Consider the following 21,197-nt stretch of genomic DNA (forward strand, 5'->3'; position numbering starts at 1 on the left):
CTTGCTTCTCTAGTTCTTTTAATTGTGATGTTAGGGTGTCGATTTTAGATCTTTCCTGCTTTCTCTTGTGGGCATTTAGTGCTATAAATTTCCCTCTACACACTGCTTTTAATGTGTCCCAGAGAATCTGGTACATTGTGTCTTTGTTCTTATTGGTTTCAAAGAACATCTTTATTTCTGCCTTCATTCTTTTATTTACCCAGTAGTCATTCAGGAGGAAGTTGTTCCGTTTCCATGTAGTTGTGTGATTTTAAGTGAGTTTCTTAATCCTGAGTTCTAATTTGATTGCACTGTGGTCTGAGAGACAGTTTGTTGTGATTTCGGTTCTTTTACATTTGATGAGGAGTGCTTTACTTCCAATTATGTGGTCAATTTTAGAATAAGTGCAATGTGGTGCTGAGAAAAATGTATATTCTGTTGAATTGGGGTGGAGAGTTCTGTAGGTGTCTATTAGGTCTGCTTGTTGCAGAGCTGAGTTTAGGTCCTGGTTAAGAGTTTAGGTCCTGGTTATCCTTGTTAACCTTCTGTCTCATTGATCTGTCTGATATTGACAGTGGGGTGTTAAAGTCTCCCATTATTATTGTGTGGGAGTCTAAGTTTCCTTGTAGGTCTCTGAAGACTTGCTTTATGAATCTGTGTACTCCTGTATTGGGCGCATATATATTTAGGATAGTTAGCTCTTCTTGTTTAATTAATCCCTTTACCATTATGTGATGGCCTTCTTTGTCTCTTTTAACTTTGTTGGTTTAAACTCTGTTTTGTCAAAGACTAGGATTGCAACCCCTGCCTTTTTTTGTTTTCCATTGGCTTGGTAGATCTTCCTCCATCCCTTTATTTTGAGCCTGTGTGTGTCTCTGCATGTGAGATGGGTCTCCTAAATACAGCAAACGGATGGGTCTTGACTCTTTATCCAATTTGCCAGTCTTTGTCTTTTAATTGGAGCATTTAGCCCATTTACATTTAAGGTTAATATTGTTATGTGTGAACTTGATCCTGTCATTATGATGTTAGCTGGTTATTTTGCTCGTTAGTTGATGCAGTTTGTTCCTAGCATTGATGGTCTTTACATTTCGGCATGTTTTTGCAGTGGCTGGTACCAGTTGTTCCTTTCCATGTTCAGTGCTTCCTTCAGGAGCTCTTGTAGGGCAGGCCTGGTGGTGACAAAATCTCTCAGCCTTTGCTTGTCTGTAAAGGATTTTATTTCTTCTTAATTTATGAAATTAAATCGTTTGGCTGGATATGAAATTCTGCGTTGAAAATTCTTTTCTTTAAGAATGTGGAATATTGGTGCCCACTGTCTTCTGGCTTGTAGAGTTTCTGCCAAGAGATCCACTGTTAGTCTGATGGGCTTCCCTTTGTGGGTAACCCAACCTTTCTCTCTGGCTTCCCTTAACATTTTTTCCTTCATTTCAACTTTGGTGAATCTGATAATTATGTGTCTTGGAGTTGCTCTTCTTGAGGAGTATCTTTGTGGCGTTCTCTGTATTTCCTGAATTTGAATGTTGGCCTGTCTTGCTAGGTTGGGGAAGTTCTCCTGGATAATATCCTCAAGAGTGTTTTCCAGCTTGATTCCATTCTCCCCATCACTTTCAGGTACACCAATCAAACATAGATTTGGTTTTTTCATATAGACCCATATTTCTTGGAGGCTTTGGTCATTTCTTTTTACACTTTTTTCTCTAACCTTGTCTTCTCACTTTATTTCATTAATTTAATCTTCAATCACTGATACCCTTTCTACTCCATGATCAAATCGGCTGTTGAAGCTTGTGCATGCGTCACGAAGTTCTCATGCCATGGTTTTCAGCTCCATCAGGTCATTTAAGGTCTTCTGTACACTGTTTATTCTAGTTAGCCATTCGTCTAACCTTTTTTCAAGGTTTTTAGCTTCCTAGAGATGGATTTGAACATCCTCTTTTAGCTCGGAGAAGTTTGTTATTACTGACCTTCTGAAGCCTACTTCTGTCAACTCGTGAAAGTCATTCTCTGTCCAGCTTTGTTCCGTTGCTGGTGAGGAGCTGCGATCCTTTGGAGGAGGAGAGGTGCTCTGACTTTTAGAATTCTCAGCTTTTCTGCTCTGGTTTCTCCCCATCTTTGTGGTTTTATCTACCTTTGGTCTTTGATGTTGGTGACCTATAGATGAGGTTTTGGCATAGATAGCCTTTTTGTTGATGTTGATGCTATTCCTTTCTGTTTGTTAGTTTTCCTTCTAACAGTCAGGTCCCTCAGCTGCAGATCTGTTGGAGTTTGCTAGAGGTCCACTCCAGACCCTGTTTGCTTGGGTATCACCAGAGGAGACTGCAGAATGGCAAATATTACTGCCTGATCCTTCCTCTGGAATCTGCATCCCAGAGGGGCACCCATGTATATAAGGTGTCTTTCAGCCCCTTATAGGGAGAGGTGTCTCTGAGTTAGGCTACACGGGGGTCAGGGACCCACTTGAGGAGGCAGTCTGTCCGTTCTCAGAGCTCAGACACTGTGCTGGGAGAAGCACTGCTCTCTTCAGAGCTGTCAGACAGGGACGTTGAAGTCTGCAGAAGTTGTCTGCTGCCTTTTGTTCAGCTATGCCCTGCCCACAGAGGTGGAGCATAGAGGCAGTAGGCCTCCTTGAGCTGTGGTGGGCTCTGCCAAGTTCGAGCTTCCAGGTGGCTTTGTTTACTTACCTCAGCAATGGCGGACGCCCCTCCCCCAGCCAGGGGGCTGTCTCACACAGATCGATCTCAGACTGCTGCACTAGCAGTGAGCAACGTTCTGTGGGTGTGGGAGCCGCCTAGCCAGGCCTGGGAAAGAATCACCTTGTCTGCTGGTTGCTAAGACCTTGGGAAGAGCACAGTATTTGGGTGGGAGTGTCCTGTTTTTCCAGGTAGTCTGTCACGACTTCCCTTGGCAAGGAAAGGGAAATCCCCCGACCCCTTGTGCTTCCTGGGTGAGGTGACACCCCACCCTGCTTCTGCTTGCCCTGCATGAGCTGCGCCCATTGTCCGACCAGTCCCAGTGAGATGAACCAGGTACCTCAGTTGGAAATGGAGAAATCAGCCGTCTTCTGCGTTGATCATGCTGGGAGCTGCAGACTGGAGCTGTTCCTGTTTGTCCGTCTTGTGGTTGTGGGCCAGATCATTACTGTTTTTAAGTTGAATTCCTGTTACTGTTTTCTAAAGCAATATCAACTTACTGATATTTGTAACTATTGATTTTTTAAAATATCTCTGAACTTAACGAGTTACATCTAACTTTTTAAAATAGTGAATTCTGAACCCATAAAATTACAAAATGCTAATTTTTGCTATAGTTTACTAGCTTTCTGTGAACTTAGGTATGTTTGCATTTATTATTAGGAATATCTATGGCTTGTTCATTAAGCAAATGTTTATTGAGACTTTATTGTATGCCGAGGACTAAAGTAGTAAACAAGATAGACATTGTCTATGTATATTAATGAACCATATATACTTGCGGGATGGAGTCCTTCTGTCAGTTCATTTATCAGTTTTATCAGTGTGTATGACTCTAAAAATTATTCATAACCATTTATATCAATATTAAGATATCTCATTTTTGCTTTGTTAGAAAAGATTATATTATATAATTATATATATTGAAAACATAAAGCGTATGTTCATTATTCTTTTGAAAAGTTCTATTGGGCCAGGCGTGGTGACTCATGCCTGTAATCCCAGCACTTTGGGAGGCTGAGGCGGGTGGATCACCTGAGGTCAGGAGTTTGAGACCATCATGTCCAACCTGGTGAAACCCCATCTCTACTAAATACAAAAAATTAGCCGGGGGTGGTGGTGCATGCCCGTAATCCCAGCTACTTGTGAGGCTGAGGTGAGAGAATCGCTTGAATCTGTGAGGCGGAGGTTTCAGTGAGCTGAGATCGCACCATTGCACTCCAGCCTGGGCGACAGTAGTGAAACACCATCTCAAAAAAAAAGAAAGAAAGAAAGAAAAGTACTTTTGGTTATTTTCCTTTATTCTTTTAACATCTTTCTAGAAATTTTTATCTCAGTACACACTCTTGGTATTTTGATTTTATAGAAGTAAATGCAATTAAATTATAGTATGTAGTAATTATTTTAATTTTTCTCATAAGGAGACATTAAAAGGTAATAAAATAAATGAAGCCAACTTTCTTTTGAAGTCACCGAGGTTAAGTGGTTTTCCTTCCTTTGCAGATGAACAAATGAGTATTTATTATTACGAATGCTGTTACTACTATTAATAATAATACCTTATATTTTTTGAATTACTCTGTGTCAGATAGTGTATATAGTGTTTTACATATAGAACTTCAGTTAATCTGCCTGATTGTCTAATTTAGAAATGAGAAAACTTCTGAGGTAAAGGTACTTTCTCAAGCTAACATTTCCCAGGATTTTACCCAGAGAGCTCTCTCTGATATTCTGCTCATTAACTTCTTACTGTTCTAGACTGACTCTTTTTTTTTTCTTTAAGGAGATAGGGTCTCACTCTGTTACCCAGACTGGAGTGCAGTGGTATAGTCTTGGCTCACTGCAACCTCCATCTCCCAGGCTCAAGTGATTCTTTCGCCTCAGCCTCCCAAGTAGCTGAGATTACAGGTGTGCACCACCACCACCCAGCTAATTTTTGTATTTTTAGTAGAGATGGGATTTCACCATTTTGGCCAGCTGGTCTTGAACTCCTGACTTCAAATAATGCACCCACCTTGACCTCCCAAGGTGCTGGGATTATAGTCGTGAGCCACTGTGCCTGGCCTTATTGTTCTATACTGATTCTTAAGAGTGATGCAGAGGATTTCCTTCTTTTAAATGTATGTTCACTCTAGTCTTTTTTCACTTAGATAACTTGCTTTTAAAATCTGCACTCTGTTACAATCCATTAGGTTCTGCTAGGGTACTTAATCAGTAAAATGTGTTGGTAGTTGCCCAGTCATGAGTGGTAGGGTTTATGACTCAGCAACAGAAAGTAAGAATAAAGGATGGTAAGGACAGCAATCTCAGTGAGGCAGCATCATTCCTGTGCACAATAGCCACCAAGGCTTACTGTTTCCATTCAACCACGTTGAACCCTTTTTACCATTTTCTGAACTGTGTATTGCCTTTTTTTTTTAATTTTAATGCAGTTAAAACAAAGGATATTTGATATTTTAAAAAGTGTTGTAGAGTCTGTTCTCTTACTCCTGTCAGAAACCATCATATTTAGGGCTGGGTGTGGTGGTGGCTCACGCCTCTAATCCCAGCACTTTGGAATGCCAAGACGGGCAGATCGCTTAAGGCTAAGAGTTCACCACCAGCCTGGCCAACATGGCAAAACCCCATGTCTACTAAAAATACAAAAAATTAGCTGGGTGTAGTGGTACACGCCTGTAGTCCTACCTACTTGGGAGGCTGAGGCATGAGAATTGCTTGAGCCTGGGAGGCAGAGGTTATGGTGAGCCGAGATTGCACTGCTGCACTCCAGCCTGGGGGACAGAGCAAGACTGTCTCAAAACAACAACAACAACAACAAAAAACAATTTATTTACTTTTTTCTGTAAAAGAATTAGGTTACTTTTTGGCTTTACATTTAGTTTCACTGATTTCCTGCAACATTTCTTTCTGGGATATTATTAGTATATTTGGGATTGAAGACTTGAAATTAGATATGTATAATATTTAAGATGTTTTGTTGATTTGCACATTAATGTTATTCTGTTTACCTGATTTTCTTAATTATAAGACCTGCATGCTTACTTTTGACATCCTGAAGATTGAGCCATAGTTACTGAGATTTTAAACGATTCAAGTGAACAGTGGTTCCTTCATGTGTAACTTCTCAGTAAATTTTCAGAAGATCATACTGCTCTTATGGAACAACTTCTTAGCTTCTTAAAGCTTCTCATTTAACCAAGACGTTAAATTGACTTTTCATTTTTTAAACTTGGTAGGCTATAGATGCAGGAAGCAGAAAAGACCAAAGATGAAGACGATCCTTGATTATATTTTTATTCTGCCTGACATCTGTAGTTCTTCTCATTTCTTAACACCTTGATAAGTATCATACCTGCAGGAAGTGCTAACAGACAGTATTATGTACATTTGTAGGCACTTCTGTCAGTTGTGTGCACAAAAGAGGTTGGGTGGCCTTGAGGACTGGGCTTCTCAAATTTTTAATAGAACCTGCTTATCTGGTTGTCAAAGCACATGGCTGTACTCTTAGCAATTCTAGGCCTTTGAAAAAAGAATAGAGTTGTCTGCTATTCATTTCTCATCAGAAGTCTATCCAAAAAGTGATAGAGACGACGATCTAAAGACTTGTAGGTCCCCTTCCTTCCACCAAAACCTGCTCACCTCACAGTTTTTCCTAGCTTGGTAAATACAAGTTCCATCTTTCTAGTTGTTTATGCCAGAAACTTTTAGTCATTTTTGGAGTTCTTTTTCCTATATCCACATCGAGTTATCAGCAAAACTTCTTGATCCTCCCTTAAAAATATAGCTAGAATCTGACGTATCACTTTCATCACTCCCACCCTGGTCCAGGCCACCATCATATCTTGCCTGGATCATTACAAAAGCTTCCTAATTCGTGCTCCTGCTTCAGTGGTTCTGCTCTCAACAGTCTAATCTCTCTATAGTTGTGTCCTTTGAAGTGTTCAGTTAGATTACGGCAATCCCCAGCTCAACACCTTCTAATGATTTCTCGTCTCACTCAGTAGAAGCCAAAGACCTCACAATTACCTATAACGTCCTACATGATATTTTTGATTGCCTCTCTGATCCCATCTCTTAGTACTCACTTCCTTACTCCCACATAGTCATACTGGTCTTGTTAACTGTTGCTGAAATATAGATGAAGCACAAGCCTGCTTCAGGCTTTAAACTTGGACTCTTCTCCCCTTAGATATCTGCATGGCTTGCTCCCTAACTTTCTTAGGTTTATGGTCAAATGTTACCTTATTAGCCCTTATCTGACTACCCTATATTTAATAGCCATACCTTTACACTGCTTTGTATTTCTAAGTAGCAGGAATTACCATGCGTATTTTCTGGTTTCTTTGCTTGTTATCTGTCTCCATTGTGATGTAAACTCCATAAAGACTGAGACTTTATGTTGCCTGCTTGTTCCAGTAGCTAGGGCAGTCCTTGATACATAGTGGGTGCTCAGTATATACGTATTGAATTTATTTTTGTAGGTACTCCAAGTTATGTCTTTCTGGCAAGTTAGCTCACCAGGAAGTTTCATAGTGGACCAGATAGCCTTTGTAGGCCTTTTTGAACTATGTTTTAATGTTTTGCTCTAGGTGGTTAGAAGAAACAGCCTCATGAAAAGCAATTTTGCATTTGGCGTTATGTCATCTTATGTAATTCAGTAGCCCTTATTAGAGATTCCAGAGGAGAAATGTCTTTTGGAATTTAGTGTAAGAAATCCAGTTGAGGAGCAACCTTACTCTTTAGTTTTTGGGTTTTATTTGTTTGTTTGATTTTTGTTTTGACAAGGGCTTATGCCCATCACCCAGGCTAGAGTGCAGTGGTGTGATCATGGCTTACTACAGCCTCAACCTCCTGGGCTTAGGTGATTCTCCCACCTCAGCCTCCCAAGTAGCTGGGACTACAGGCACACACCATCATGCTTGTCCATTTTTTTGTGTTTTTAGTTGAGACAGGATTTTGCCATGTTGCCCAGGCTGGTCTTGATTGAACTCCTGGGCTCAAGTGATCAGCCTGCTTCAGCCTCCCAAAGTGCTGGGATTACTGTTGTGAGCCACCTTGCCCAGCCAACCTTATTCTTTTTTGAAGGCTATAAATATTCTGTTGATGGATGCATCACAATTTGTTTTAACCAGTCTTTTATTGATAGATATCAAGCTGTTGTTATTATTTTGCTGTTATAAATAGAGCTTAAGTGTGAATATCCTTACACATATCTTGTATAATTTTGTACATATATGTTCATATTATATACTTATAGCAATAACATTTCTAGTTCAAAGGATATGTACATATAGAATTTTGGTAGACCTTACCAAAGTGCCCTCAAAAGGTCACATTGATTGTATATTACAACCAGTGGTTGACTATGAATGGTGTTTTGGATTTTGACTAAGTGTCTTTTTTAAAAAAAAGAAAAAATTTTTTTTCCAGAAGTTTCTGTTGCTTTTTTTTTTCAAAAATTCACATGACTAAAACTAGACATTATTATTTACATTTTCATATGTTCATTTATTTATTCATCTGGTAGTCATTATCTGCCTGTTATGTACCAGGCACATAACTTCTTTCTTTCCTTTTTTCCCCTCTTCCTTTTTTCTCTCCCTCCCTCCCTCCCTCTACACCCTGATCTCTGTTCTTTTTTCTCATCTTAAGGTAGTGATACTTGTACATACCTTATAGGGTAAAGTTCTTGTGCAAGTACTTGGCATATAGTAAGTGCTCAGTAAATATTCGCCATTATAATTTTTTTGTGAAGTTGTCTTGCTCTTTGCAGTTTTGTTTGCCAGTTCCTTTTTCTGTGGTTTGTTTTGGCTCTGTATTTTGTTTGAGGCTTTCCTCAAGTATCTGTTGATCTCTGCTAACAATTTATAGTTAAGAGTAAGGCAAAGAGATGAGGCTGTCACTGTAGGTTGATTACATATTGAGAGGTCATTTTTGTTACTCACTATTCCTAGCCCACCCCACCCCCAATAAAACCATCAATATGTAGATTTCTTTTCTCTAGAGAGATATTCTGGAGTGATATCCTACGTATGGGAGCTGAGAGAGAGAGGGATCCTGTGTGAATCTTGTTCAGTATGTATACTTACCTTTAACTTTGCCTCTTTCAGAGTGACACCTCACCCAGTGCCCTCTGCTGTTTGGGTCCCTCTGGTTCAGTTTCTCTAAAGAATAAATCTTTTTCTTCTGCTAGACTGGGGGGAGGGCTAATTGTCTGATGCTTAGGTAGACTTTCATCCAATCCTTTATTTGCTGTCCTATATCTCACCTCTGCCTTCTGTGTTACTTGGTGCTTCCAATTTTGGAATCTTCCTAGTTTCTGTGATGCAAATGTATTGATTTTCTACTGTGCAAACTCTTAGGTTTCAGCTTCCTCTGCCCTGCTAAGTCTGCTTTCCATCTTAGAAAAATGGGTTGACATCTTTGGTCTGCTTTTGTCTCCTCTGCTATTCTTTATGTTTTTCTGGGTGTATACCTTTTCTGTTTCTTCATTGTTATTTTAATACAGTTTTTTTAAAGGTTGCAGAGATAAATGTGTAAGTTTAGTCCTTCATGTTTAACCAGTTATTGATGATCTGGTAATAGTTTTTTTTTTTTTTCAATTTTTTTAAAGTAAAAAACTCTACCCCTGACACCCTACCCTTTCAAGTGAATTTTTAGATGTTATGAATTCAATTAATATATTCAATATGTTGAAACTACATCAAGCTGATTAAATTTCAGGGTCTTAGAAATCAGGTACAGGCAGTTATGTTCTGTGTGCATATACATATGTGTGCATTTAAGAAATTTCCTACCAGGTACTCACTATATATAAAATATGGGTGCAGTTTTAATGCATTGTTCAGTTCTTAGTTTTCACATATTGATACATTTGCCTCATCATTTTAACAATTTGAGTTGCTCAGCAAATGAGTAATCTTTATATTCTCTCAGAAATTGGAAATATGGTATTTAATGTGTCACCATCATCAAAAGTTGATTGTATCACTTGCAGGATTTTTGGACTCTGCTATCATGCAGGTTTTTAAAAATAATGTTTGGTATAATCACTTTCAGATGATGTCAGCTTCTCTTGCTAAGGTCTCCTTTATGTACTGATTACTGTTGTTATATATCCATGCTATCTGATAGACATCATCACATCACACTGTGATGATGGAAGTGTTCTGAATCTGGACTGTTCAATAAATACAGTAGCCACTAGCCACATGTGCCTGTTGAGCACTGGAAATGTGGCTAGTGTGACTAGGGGACTGAATTTAAAATTTTATTCAAACATTAATTAAGGAGCCACTTGTGACTAGTGGCTGCCGTATTGGACAGCATAGTTATAAAACGTTACTCTGATAGGATGTGCTAAGTGTTTTCTTCAAATTACTTTATGCTGTTATTCATTTAAATTAGTTTGGAATAAAGTATTCAACCGAGGAATAAGAGTTAGCTGAGTTGTTCCAAGTTCATTATTCATTATTATAATTTGAAATACATTTTTCTTTGACTTCCATAAGAATAAAAATATGCAGATTGCTATTTCTGAATTGAAAAGAGGATATGTTTTAGGTGAGTGTGCCATGCCAGTTATTTGGAGTATTTTTGTGTGCTGATAAGATACTGAATGAAAGTCAAAGCGGAAGGTGAAAGTGAGCCTCTCCAGTGTTTTCCATGTTTCAAGAGAAAGGGGAAATACTGTTTGAACCAAACCTTGCTATTGTTTTAGAGTTTTTATATTATTGAAAATAGTCATGGTAATGTTCTGGTTTTGCTTTTTTTTTTTTTTTTTTTTTTGCATGATCATAGCTCACCTTGAATTATTGAGCTCAAGCTATCCTCCTACCATAACTTCCACAAGTAGCTGGGACTGTAGGTGCCTGCCACCACAGTGCTGCTAATGTTTTTGTTTGTTTGTTTTGTTTTGAGACAGAGTCTTGCTCTGTCACCCAGGCTGGAGTGCAGTGGTACGACCTCAGGTCACTGCAGCCTCTGCCTCCCGGGTTCAAGTGATTCTCCTGCCTCAACCTTCTGAGTAGCTGGCACTATAGGCATGCACGCCTGGCTAATTTTTGTATTGTTAGTAGAGTCAGGGTTTCACCATGTTGGCCAGGCTGGTCTCAAACTCCTGACTTCATGATCCTCCCGCCTCGGCCTCCCGGAATTATAGACATGAGCCACTGCGCCCGGCCTGTGCTGCTAATTAAAAAAAATTTTTGTAGAGAGAAACTCTCGCTATGTTTCCCAGACTGGTCTTGAGCTCTCGGCTTCAAGGAATCCTCCCTCCTTGGCCTCTGAAAGCACTGGGACTGGCCCGGTTTTGCATTTTTAAAGTTTGGATGAAAATGCTTTGTGACATCAAACTTTCTCGTGAACTACAGATTAATTGGCTAACTAGAATTATGTTATCAGTTGAGGTCTGTAGTAAGTTGAGTGTCATTTAATTGGTAAAATTGTCAGTTAGTATTTATAAAAAAATAAAAAGCATGGGACTAAGAAGCATGGATTTTGGGAGTTGAAGGTTGCATTGAGCTGAGATTGTGCCACTACACTCCAGCCTGGGCGACAGAGTGAAATTCTGTCTCAAAAAAAAGAAGCATAGGTTTGATTGCAGAACATTACAATTCTGCTTCTATTTTAAGTGAAATACAATATTTTTGGAATATTAATTAGCATAGTTACCACTATGCATGTAGTTTAGCAAAATATACTATATTTACTATTTTATACAGTATTATTATTGTTAACAGTTGAATATTATTCAGGCCTTTGAGAAGATATGTTAAACAGTTATTTCAAACTCTTTTTTTGTTCTCCTGAAGGCCTCAATCCCTTCTTAGTTTCTCATTCTCAGCAAATGATTTCTCCTTCCATTTCATAAAATATGAGCACTCACGTTCTTGTTCTTTCATATCAACTTGCAATCATCATCACTGATTCCCCACCACCTCTTACATTACAGTGAAAAAGTGTCCTGTTCTGACAAAAACAGATCTCTCCAGCTAAGGTCCTATTTCCTCCCTTTTTACCTATTCTTTTTTTTTTTTTTTTTTGAGACAGGGTGTCATTGTATTGCACAGGCTGGATTGCAGTGGTGTGATGATGGCTTACTGCAGCCTTGACCTCCCAGGTTCAAGCAGTCCTCCCACCTCAGCCTCCTGAGTAACTGAGACTAAAGGTGTGCACCACCATGCCCAGCCAATTTTTTAAACTTTTTTGTAGGAATGGATTCTCCCTATGTTTTCTAAGCTGGTCTTGAACTCCTGGCCTCAAGTGATCCTTTTGTCTTGGCCTCCCCAAAAGTGCTGAGAGATTATAGGTGTGAGCCACTGCTCCTGGCCACATGGATCTTGTATATCAGTTATTTCAGTTGTTTTATGTAATTTCAGCCTATCTCCGTTATTTTTTTTCTCTTTGTGTTTTAATAAGCTCCACTCTTCTTCATATGTAATAGAAGGGAGGCAACCCTTTTCCTCCCTTCTTCCTTTTTTTCTGATCCAGGCTTTTTGAAAGAACTGTTTATGTTCATTTTCTCTAATTCTTTACTTACAAGCCATGCTTTGACATGATTTTGATGCATGCTGACGTTTGAGAATCACCACCCTATCCTATCTTTGTGGGTCAGTCAGGAAGCTCACTATTATTGCTATGAATTGAAATCACTGGTTATAGGTTTTAGAGGACTGTTAGTTTCCACTTAGACACAGAAGAATCAACTTCTGGTGGGGCAGGATGGTGTTTAAACTTAGAAATCATAACTGTAGGTGAATTAATTAAGATCAGGTTTGGCAGTGAGTGACAGAAACCCAATATAGTGGTAGCTTAAAAAGATAGTTCACTTCTCATACAAACTTGGGTAATCCAAGTTTGGTGACTACATGATTATCAGGAACCTAGGCCCCTTTACTCTCGTTGCTCTACCATTTCCAACACTCAACTGCTACTTCCTGGTTCTGTTTGGCTGCTATAGCTATAGCCATCCTTTTTTACATTCTAGTCAACAGGGAGGAAAAAGAGGAGATATTTTCCCCTTTTAAAGAAACTTCCCAGCAGTTGTCCAGAACTTTTTAGTCCAGTTGGCCATACCCAGTAATAAGGGAGCCCGGAAAATAAGTTTTTATTTTAGGCAGCCTTCTGTGCAGATGTAGTTTCTACCACTGTAGGGAAAGGGGAGAACATATGTGGCAGGAATAACAGCCTCTGCCATGATAAGCTCTTGGGAGCTTTGAATGGCTCAATTAGTGAACAATATTGCTTATTATAAGTAGTGCACTATGGAAGGTTAATTGTGGGAAAATGAGGGAGACTGGGGGGAGGAGAACAGAATTGCAAAAAAAACTTAAAAATCTCCCGCTTGGTTTTCTAAGAGATTCCATTTACTTGGGGAGATCAGACATGCATACATAAGTTACAGAGCAATGTAAGAATCAGAGGATGTAATTGGGGGGGGAATCAGACTCATGTGGGATTTATTTTTGGAGGCAGGCATCTCTAAAGGACTGGAGTTTTGAGAAAACAGAAGAGAATTGACATACTTTTTTGTAAATGGAGTTCTTTGTAGAAGATATTAATCACTGTATTGTACCCTTAACACTTAACAAGAGTCTTTTTTTTTTTTGAGCCGGAGTCTCGCTCTGTCGCCCAGGCTGGAGTGCAGTGGCCGGATCTCAGCTCACTGCAAGCTCCGCCTCCGGGGTTACGCCATTCTCCTGCCTCAGCCTCCCGAGTAGCTGGGACTACAGGCGCCAGCCACCTCGCCCGGCTAGCTTTTTGTATTTTTTAGTAGAGACGGGGTTTCACCGTGTTAGCCAGGATGGTCTGGAACTCCTGACCTCGTGATCCGCCCGTCTCGGCCTCCCAAAGTGCTGGGATTACAGGCTTGAGCCACCGCGCCCGGCCAACAAGAGTCTTAATACTTATTTCTAATCTAGAGCTGAGGAAGGAATTATAATAAACCTATGAGAAATCTCTGTGAGTAAAATGATAAATAATATCCTTGTTAATTTATTAATTTATCTTATTTCTGACAGCTATTTATAGTACTTTCAATTTCAAAATAGATAAAAGGTTTGTCTTCCAATCTGTATGTGGTAATTAGAACCATTGCAACTTATGACTTCCCAATTGAATAACTGAATGATTTTATAGAAATAACATAGTAAATTTTGTGAGTAGAGAAAAAGAAGCCAAGGAGTCATAGAAGAGAGAACAAGGGGAGTGAACGTTGAGTATTATGAAAAACAGTGGGCTTGACAGAGTGTACTGGTGTCTTAAAAACATTTAAAAATGAATTAGTGTGATCTAGTAATAGAGTTTTGCATTTTTTTTACTTAATATTATAATGTGTACATTTTTTCTTGTAAAAAATTTTCTAAAGCACATTTTTTCTTGTGGTAAAAATTTTCCTAAAGCATGAGTTTTAAAATTGGTTGTATAGTATTCCATAGTTTGGATTTACTATAATGATTTACCCCATACCCTTATTATTAGACATTTAAATTGCTTATAACATTTTTGTAACTATGAACAAAGATCAACAATTTAAGTCTTTAAAAAGTGAATTAGTGAGCACAGAAGCTACCTGTTGGAATATAGAGTATTACTGGAGAGAACTTTGAGGTAGCAGAGATAGTATTTTGAGTTTTATTCTAAAATGAGGAAGATGATGATCCTATAGAAAATAGTGGAATGAAGCAATTAATAGCTTATAAAATTTGGACTTTAGTCATCTACTTAAGAAAATTAAAGCAATATATAGTATTGCTGGTTTATATAAACTAATACAGTAACATAAATGTGGATAATTTACATTTTATTCCTTAGGTATGCATACATTAAGTTTCATATATTTACTGATGTCTAAATCATACTGATTTTTAAATAGTGAAATGACATTTTTTTTTTGTTTGGAAAATAAATCCTTCACCTTCAACTGGTTCATTGTTTTCTAATAGAGTTTTGTAGTATGAAACTATTCAGTTTAGAAAAGAAATGCATAGAAATTTCTGTTCAATTATGCATATGCTTTTACTGGGCTTATTGTATGTATCTTGATTTACAGGCCTTTTTGCAAATGTGTAACTTGCCTATCAAAGTAGTTTGTAGGGCAAATGCAGAATATATGTCTCCATCTGGTAAGTGTGTGTTTTTTTTTCTTCTCTGTTAATATTATGGAGTGATAAAATTATAGTGATAGTCCAGTTTGTATCTACATGTTAAAATGTCTGATTTTTTTGTTTACCCTTTGAAGAATCTTTCCATGGTTTTAGAAAGTAACAATTGCAAATTTGACAATCTTGGGGTTGGCATATCTGTTCATTTCAACTGTGATCAGAGATGGTTACTGACGTGTGGAAATGGTTTTAATAGTAAGGGAATTATTTTAAATAGTAAATGTTAAGGAAATACATGATCTCAGATTTCCCTAGTCTTAATGTACATAAGACTTTCCTGTTGAGAAAACAAATTTTAGTCATAATGAATCCATTTATTATTCAACACGTCTTTCTAAATTATATTCTCCCATAATACAGGTGGAAGAAGAGAGATTGTAGACAAATTAATTTGTCATTAGACCTTGAAGTCATCACTGAATGTTTTTGGTTTCTAGTTATTTTTTTTAATGCTTAATTTTAACAGGTTTTGAGATGCATTAACCATCCTATTTTTAAAAATCAGTATTATCTTTATGTCAGTAGATTAAAGTACTGTTTTAAATAAATGATTCAAAGAATTTTTAATGTAAAAATGTGCTACAAAGCTGATAAATAAATGTTATATATAATTATCATGGATGATTATTGTAATTATGGTTTTGTTGGAGCAATAAGTAAAATTACTCCTTTTTGAATAAATTATTAAGGATAACTGGTTGATATAAGTGTGTAACATTGCTTTTTAGGGAAACATTTTTCATTTTGGTATGATAATTTAAGAGTGACTTGTGTTAAACTTTTTTTTTCCACCTTAAGTTTTTAAGGGTGGCAGAAATTGTTAAAAGGTATGAAGACACCCTTTCTGTACATACTGAATATTCTTTTATATAAATACCTGGTTTTAGAGGTTTATGAATATACTTTTAGAAAATATTTCCATAAAATAATTTCTAGGCTTGTAAATGTAAACATATTTTAGATTCTTGGAGGGCATTCATTGACTCATTTTGTGTTGGTTTTATACACAGATTTTAGGAACTACAGAATTCTGGTGAAATAAGTTATATTGTGTTCTGTGCATCCTTTTCCTCTATGTAGTCATACAAAAAGAATTTGTGTATTTATGTAAAAAGGTTAGTAATCTAATACTAAAGTTCAGATCTTTGGCAAGTGAAAAAATCATGTAGTTTATCCACCTGTTTCCTAAAATTACTCTACTTACTGTCACTTAAGTAGGTATCTGTTTTCTTTTTATTAGACTGTGTGAAAGACAAACAGATAAATATTTTAGAGACATACAAAAATATACATTCTTTCATAGGAGTCGCCTATAGGTAGATGAAAATGGCACTTTCTACTAAGATGTTTAAATTTTATGTCTCAGATTGGTATTCTCTTTCATTTAATGATTTGAGGTGATCAGGGAAATGTTTTTTTATTGTATTTGCTTCTTTGATCTTGTGGCAGATTTTTAAAGCAGAGAGCATGGAATAGTCAGAAGACCAGTTGACTTAAACTCTTATTTCCTAAAGAGGTAGGAGATCTTCAACTAATCCTTCTGTGACTTTGTCACATATTAACTATTTCCTTGAGAAATTTCACTTCTCTGAGCCTCAGTGACTTAATCTGTAATATAAGGTAGTCGGATTAGATGACATCCAAGGTCCTATTTCTTGCATTCTTTGAATCTGCCGACTTGTTTGGCAACATATTCTTGCTTTCTTTAGAATAGAAATTTTAAAAGTGATTATTCTGTCTAAGACGGTAAACAAAGCCCTCACTTTTCTTATATGACCTTTGATTGGTACCAGAAAATAACTGTCTTACTGTGTTTTTGCCTAATACCTGCAATAATAAGGATATAACATTGGCTCCACTTTCATTAAGCAGGCTAGTGACAGAAAACATTATTCAATTCTAATTTGTTGTCTTTGTTTTTATATATCTCTTTATATTTAGAGATATATAAGATGAATACTCAGTTGACTATCCACACTTCTTTTTGCTTCCGAATTGACAATACTCAGTGTATTTTTAAGAAAAATAAAATACAAACCCTGTTTTCCAAGAACCTGAAACTGGTCATTAAAAATGAGGACTATGCTTTGCTCTAAAAATATTACACCCCCAAATACTCTTTAGTCTAGGTACTAAATAGTTTTCATTCTCAGATCATTTGATCTCAAGGGACCTGTAATAATTCTGGTAGTATAGTAGTTAACAAAGATTTTATCCCAAGTTAAGAAAACAATATGGCCTAATGCTTAACCAGATAATTTTTTTTTTTTTTTTTTTTTTTTTTTTGTGCAAGATTCATAAAGCAGTAGAAGGAAGGAATGCAGAATTGGCAACAGGGAAATATCTTCTCAATTCATCTATTGAGTTGTGTTCCAAAAGGCCTGCCTTCTCTTTGTAATGCATGTTGTCCTATGGATGCAGCTGAAGCTTTTGTTAGGGCTGTGTACTTCATCCATTACCCCCAGGCTGACTAAGCCAGAGAGGAGTGAATCTATTGAAAAGGAACAGGAAGAAGCCTGCTGGTAGTGTGAACTCTGTTTGAACTAGGTCTGACAGCAGGTTTCATTCTTTAGCATTTGGAGTAGACCCTTCTTGCTATTTGGAGATTATTTTGTTCTCTCATCTCTAATAATTCCATCAAGTATTAGTATTTGTTAAAGTGAAATATTTCTTTTTTAATGTGACATTTGTCTATAGAAGCTAGTTTTTATAAACATACTATCATTTCTTCCCACATGTTGGGAACAGTACTCTGTATTACAACTCACCAACTAGCATGCCTTCAAAGATTGTTAATTCTTTTAATTCTTGCTATTTTGAGTCAAAGAGATTACTGTACAATTGCTTGCTTAAAATGTTGATCTCAGTATCAAAGACATAAAAGATGTAAAAAGATTTTTTAAATGTAGTTTACAGTATAGATTGATTCACTGTACTCTCAAAAGAAAGCTTAGCTAAATTTCTTTGAAATATATCAGTGGTCATGTACCAATGTCCTGGCTTGGTTCATGTAATTTGGATAATTAGTGTTTGCTGCTGTATGGTGGTATGTTCGTGTTGGTTCTGAAAAGAGAATGTTATGTGATCTGTTATTATATCTAAGTGAGAACTCTAGAAATGAATTTACCTGTTCTTTTTTTCTAAAGTTGGTTAGTAATCAGTTTAAAAACTTACAGAATTTAATATACACATCTGACAAAAGTTTTCAGAAGTTACAGTTTTATGAAATCCCTATTTATAAATATCTGAGTTTTGTGTTAATTTTTCTTTAATTATCACAAACTTTAACATACTGGAAGAATTTTTATAAATACCTTTTTTTCTCTCAACAGGTAAAGTACCTTTTATTCATGTGGGGAATCAAGTAATATCAGAACTTGGTCCAATAGTCCAATTTGTTAAAGCCAAGGTAATAAAAAGATATTAAATGTATTTGATCACAGTTACTAAGTCATTCATCATTCTTTAATGTGTCTTAACATTTACATTGATTTCAACCTAGTTTTATAAAATGCCAATGCAAACTACTGGAAAATATTTCTGAAGCGTAAGTTAGTATTTTTTCATGATATAATGGCAAAAGAGGTAGCTTTATTTTTCTTTATTAATGTCAAATGTATTAAAGGTATGTAATTTTAGTATCTAGTCAAAAGAGATGGTTTGATCTTTACAAAATGGTAGATAATTTTCTAATTTATGCTTTTGAGAACTGTGGTCAGAAATGAAAAACTATTAGGTTTTGAAGTATCTGGCTGACCTTTGAAAAGGGAGATACAGGAGATGTTCGAAGTTGAATGTATTTATCCATTTGAATGATGCTGCTTTTCATTTATTCAGTTTAGATTTTAATAGTTATTAAGGAACAACTCCCATTAGTGTTTCTGAAAAATCATTCCAGACTTTTCTTTTTGCATATATAGAAAAACCTAGATCATAGTAGTATGTATTATTTTGCAACATACCTTTTAAAATCATAAATGTGTTTGGAAATTCTTCCATATTAATAGCTGTAGATATATATCATCCTTTCACATTGGTGTATAGTATTCTACTGTATTGGATATATGTATATATATATATATATATTTTTTTTTTCCTTTAACCCCCCCCCCCCCATATTAGATAAATTAGAATTTTATTTACTCAAGTTTATTGATGGGCATTTTAGGTCATGGCCAATTTTTTGTTTTTATAGAGTACTAAGATAAATTTTCTTGTATGTACATCTTTGTATAAATTCCTGAGAGTGGTATTGTTACCTTAGAATAAATTCCTAAGAGTGGTATTAGGATGTCATAGGTTATGTACTTTTTAAATCTTGTAATAGATTGCCAGATTGAACTAACGATTATACCATTTTATGTATCTCCTAGTTTACTATAGTGTATTAGAATTTTAAAATGAGTGAAAATTTTTCCCCATATCTTTAACCAGCAGTATTTTTTTCATCTTTGACCACTTTATAAACAGCTCATGTCAGTCTTTTGGTATTTCCTTTATTTCTAATAAGGTTAATTAATCTCTTAAACAAGGTTTGCTGACCATTCTGTTTTCTTCTTTTGCGAAGTAGTTGATAATGTAATTTTCTCTATTGAAAGATACATTTGTATAATGACAAATAAGTACATACTAATATTTTGTAGTGATAGCAGAGTATTAAATATGCTTTTATATAAAATAATTTTTAGGGGGCATTTTGGAAGTTTAATTCATTGTATAGTTGCATGTTATATTATTTGTTAGTAAGATAACTGAAAGTTTTTGTATATTTAATATGATGGTCTTTTAAATTTTTTTAAATTCCCTTTAGGGCCATTCTCTTAGTGATGGGCTGGGTGAAGTCCAAAAAGCAGAAATGAAAGCTTACATGGAATTAGTCAACAATATGCTGTTGACTGCAGAGGTAAAATACTAGATGATATGGCTTGAAAATAAGTTTTTTCTCTCATTCTCATAAAATATAATCTTTCTAATGGGTTAAAGTTATTGAGAAATGGGAAAATAGTCAAGTAATTCTAGAGCTACCTAAATTATTTGATTATTACCTTTGAACAAGTTACCTGACATTTTCAGTTCTAGTTTTTGTGTTTATAAAGAGGGATGCTTCTTGCCTACTCATTATTTTACTTTGGCCTTTTGAAATTTACTTAAATAATATCTGTAAAACACTTTAATGGTATTTAGACACGTGTGAACAAAACATATTTTTATATCATACCATCATTACATTTAATAATTCTGAATAGCAGCTAAGGAAAACAAACCCCTATGTATGTGACTTACGAAATTAGCTTATAAAAAATTACCTTGGCAAAAAATTACTTTCTTTATCCTTTTCCTGTTTGGTATCCTAAAGTCTAGTGACTGTTCTTTTGTTCCTAGCTATATCTTCAGTGGTGTGATGAAGCTACAGTAGGAGAGGTGAGTGGTTCTGTAACATTTATCTTAATTAAAATTTAATGAGAAAACACTTTTGCTCAGAATCGCAAGTCCCTGCTCATAAATGAAACATTGTGGTTTATACCATTAGTGATATAGTTTTTCACTTACTTTAATTTTGCTTGCATATACATTTTAGGGAAGCTGTGTGTCATTGTTTGATATAACGGGTTGCAAAGTACATAAAAGTTTATATATTTTTAAAGAGAATGGCTTAAAATTTTAATTTTTTAGATTGCAAGCTGTGTATTTTTTTCAGATTGCTCTATGTTCTTTGAAAATATATTTCTTTTAGAATTCTATTTGTAAAAATGGGCATTGTTTTTAGGAAGGATCACCTTTTTTACAAAATCTTTTTGCTTTAGATCACTCATGCTAGGTATGGATCTCCTTACCCTTGGCCTCTGAATCATATTTTGGCCTATCAGAAACAGTGGGAAGTCAAGCGTAAGATGAAAGCTATTGGATGGGGAAAGAAGACTCTGGACCAGGTCAGTTCAGGTTGAAATTGACAAAACCCTCAACTTTTGTGCATTAAAAGAATCATTCTTTATATATTGGTACTCTTTAAAAAAAAAAAAAATTTTTTATAAGATTTGCAAGAAAACCATTTGCTGTTATTTTCACTAACATGGAGTCATTTTATTTCTAAAAATTCATACATGCTTGATGTAAAGCAAACAATACAATGCAGATATGTATAAAAAAGCAGTGAAACTTGCCTGAAATCTCATCACCTAGAAATTGCCACCCTTAACTATTTGGAGAGCCTTCTTCTAGATGTTTCTTAGTAACATTTTCTCAAATGGGATCATTATGCCTGCTACTGTATAACCTGAGGGCTTTTTTTTTTTTTTTTTTGAGCAATACATGTGGGTACCTTTTATGTAACTAAATATAGATCTGCAGCATCGGGCTTTTT

General features: G+C 36.0%; 1 protein-coding gene across 1 annotated transcript in view; it reads left to right on the forward strand.

The window, feature by feature from the left end:
* The window catches only part of MTX2 (metaxin 2), a 60,718-nt gene extending 39,930 nt beyond the window's left edge, over nt 1-20,788 (forward strand). The window contains exons 4-8 of the mRNA XM_026454248.2: nt 14,725-14,797; nt 18,169-18,245; nt 19,647-19,739; nt 20,219-20,257; nt 20,641-20,788. Coding sequence (XP_026310033.1) covers nt 14,725-14,797; nt 18,169-18,245; nt 19,647-19,739; nt 20,219-20,257; nt 20,641-20,781 — 423 coding nt within the window. The 3' untranslated portion in view covers nt 20,782-20,788. The remainder of the gene's footprint in view (nt 1-14,724; nt 14,798-18,168; nt 18,246-19,646; nt 19,740-20,218; nt 20,258-20,640) is intronic.
* Nucleotides 20,789-21,197: the final 409 nt, after the last annotated feature.

This window comes from Piliocolobus tephrosceles, chromosome 11 (genome assembly GCF_002776525.5).
Source record: "Piliocolobus tephrosceles isolate RC106 chromosome 11, ASM277652v3, whole genome shotgun sequence".
Lineage (NCBI taxonomy): Eukaryota > Metazoa > Chordata > Mammalia > Primates > Cercopithecidae > Piliocolobus > Piliocolobus tephrosceles.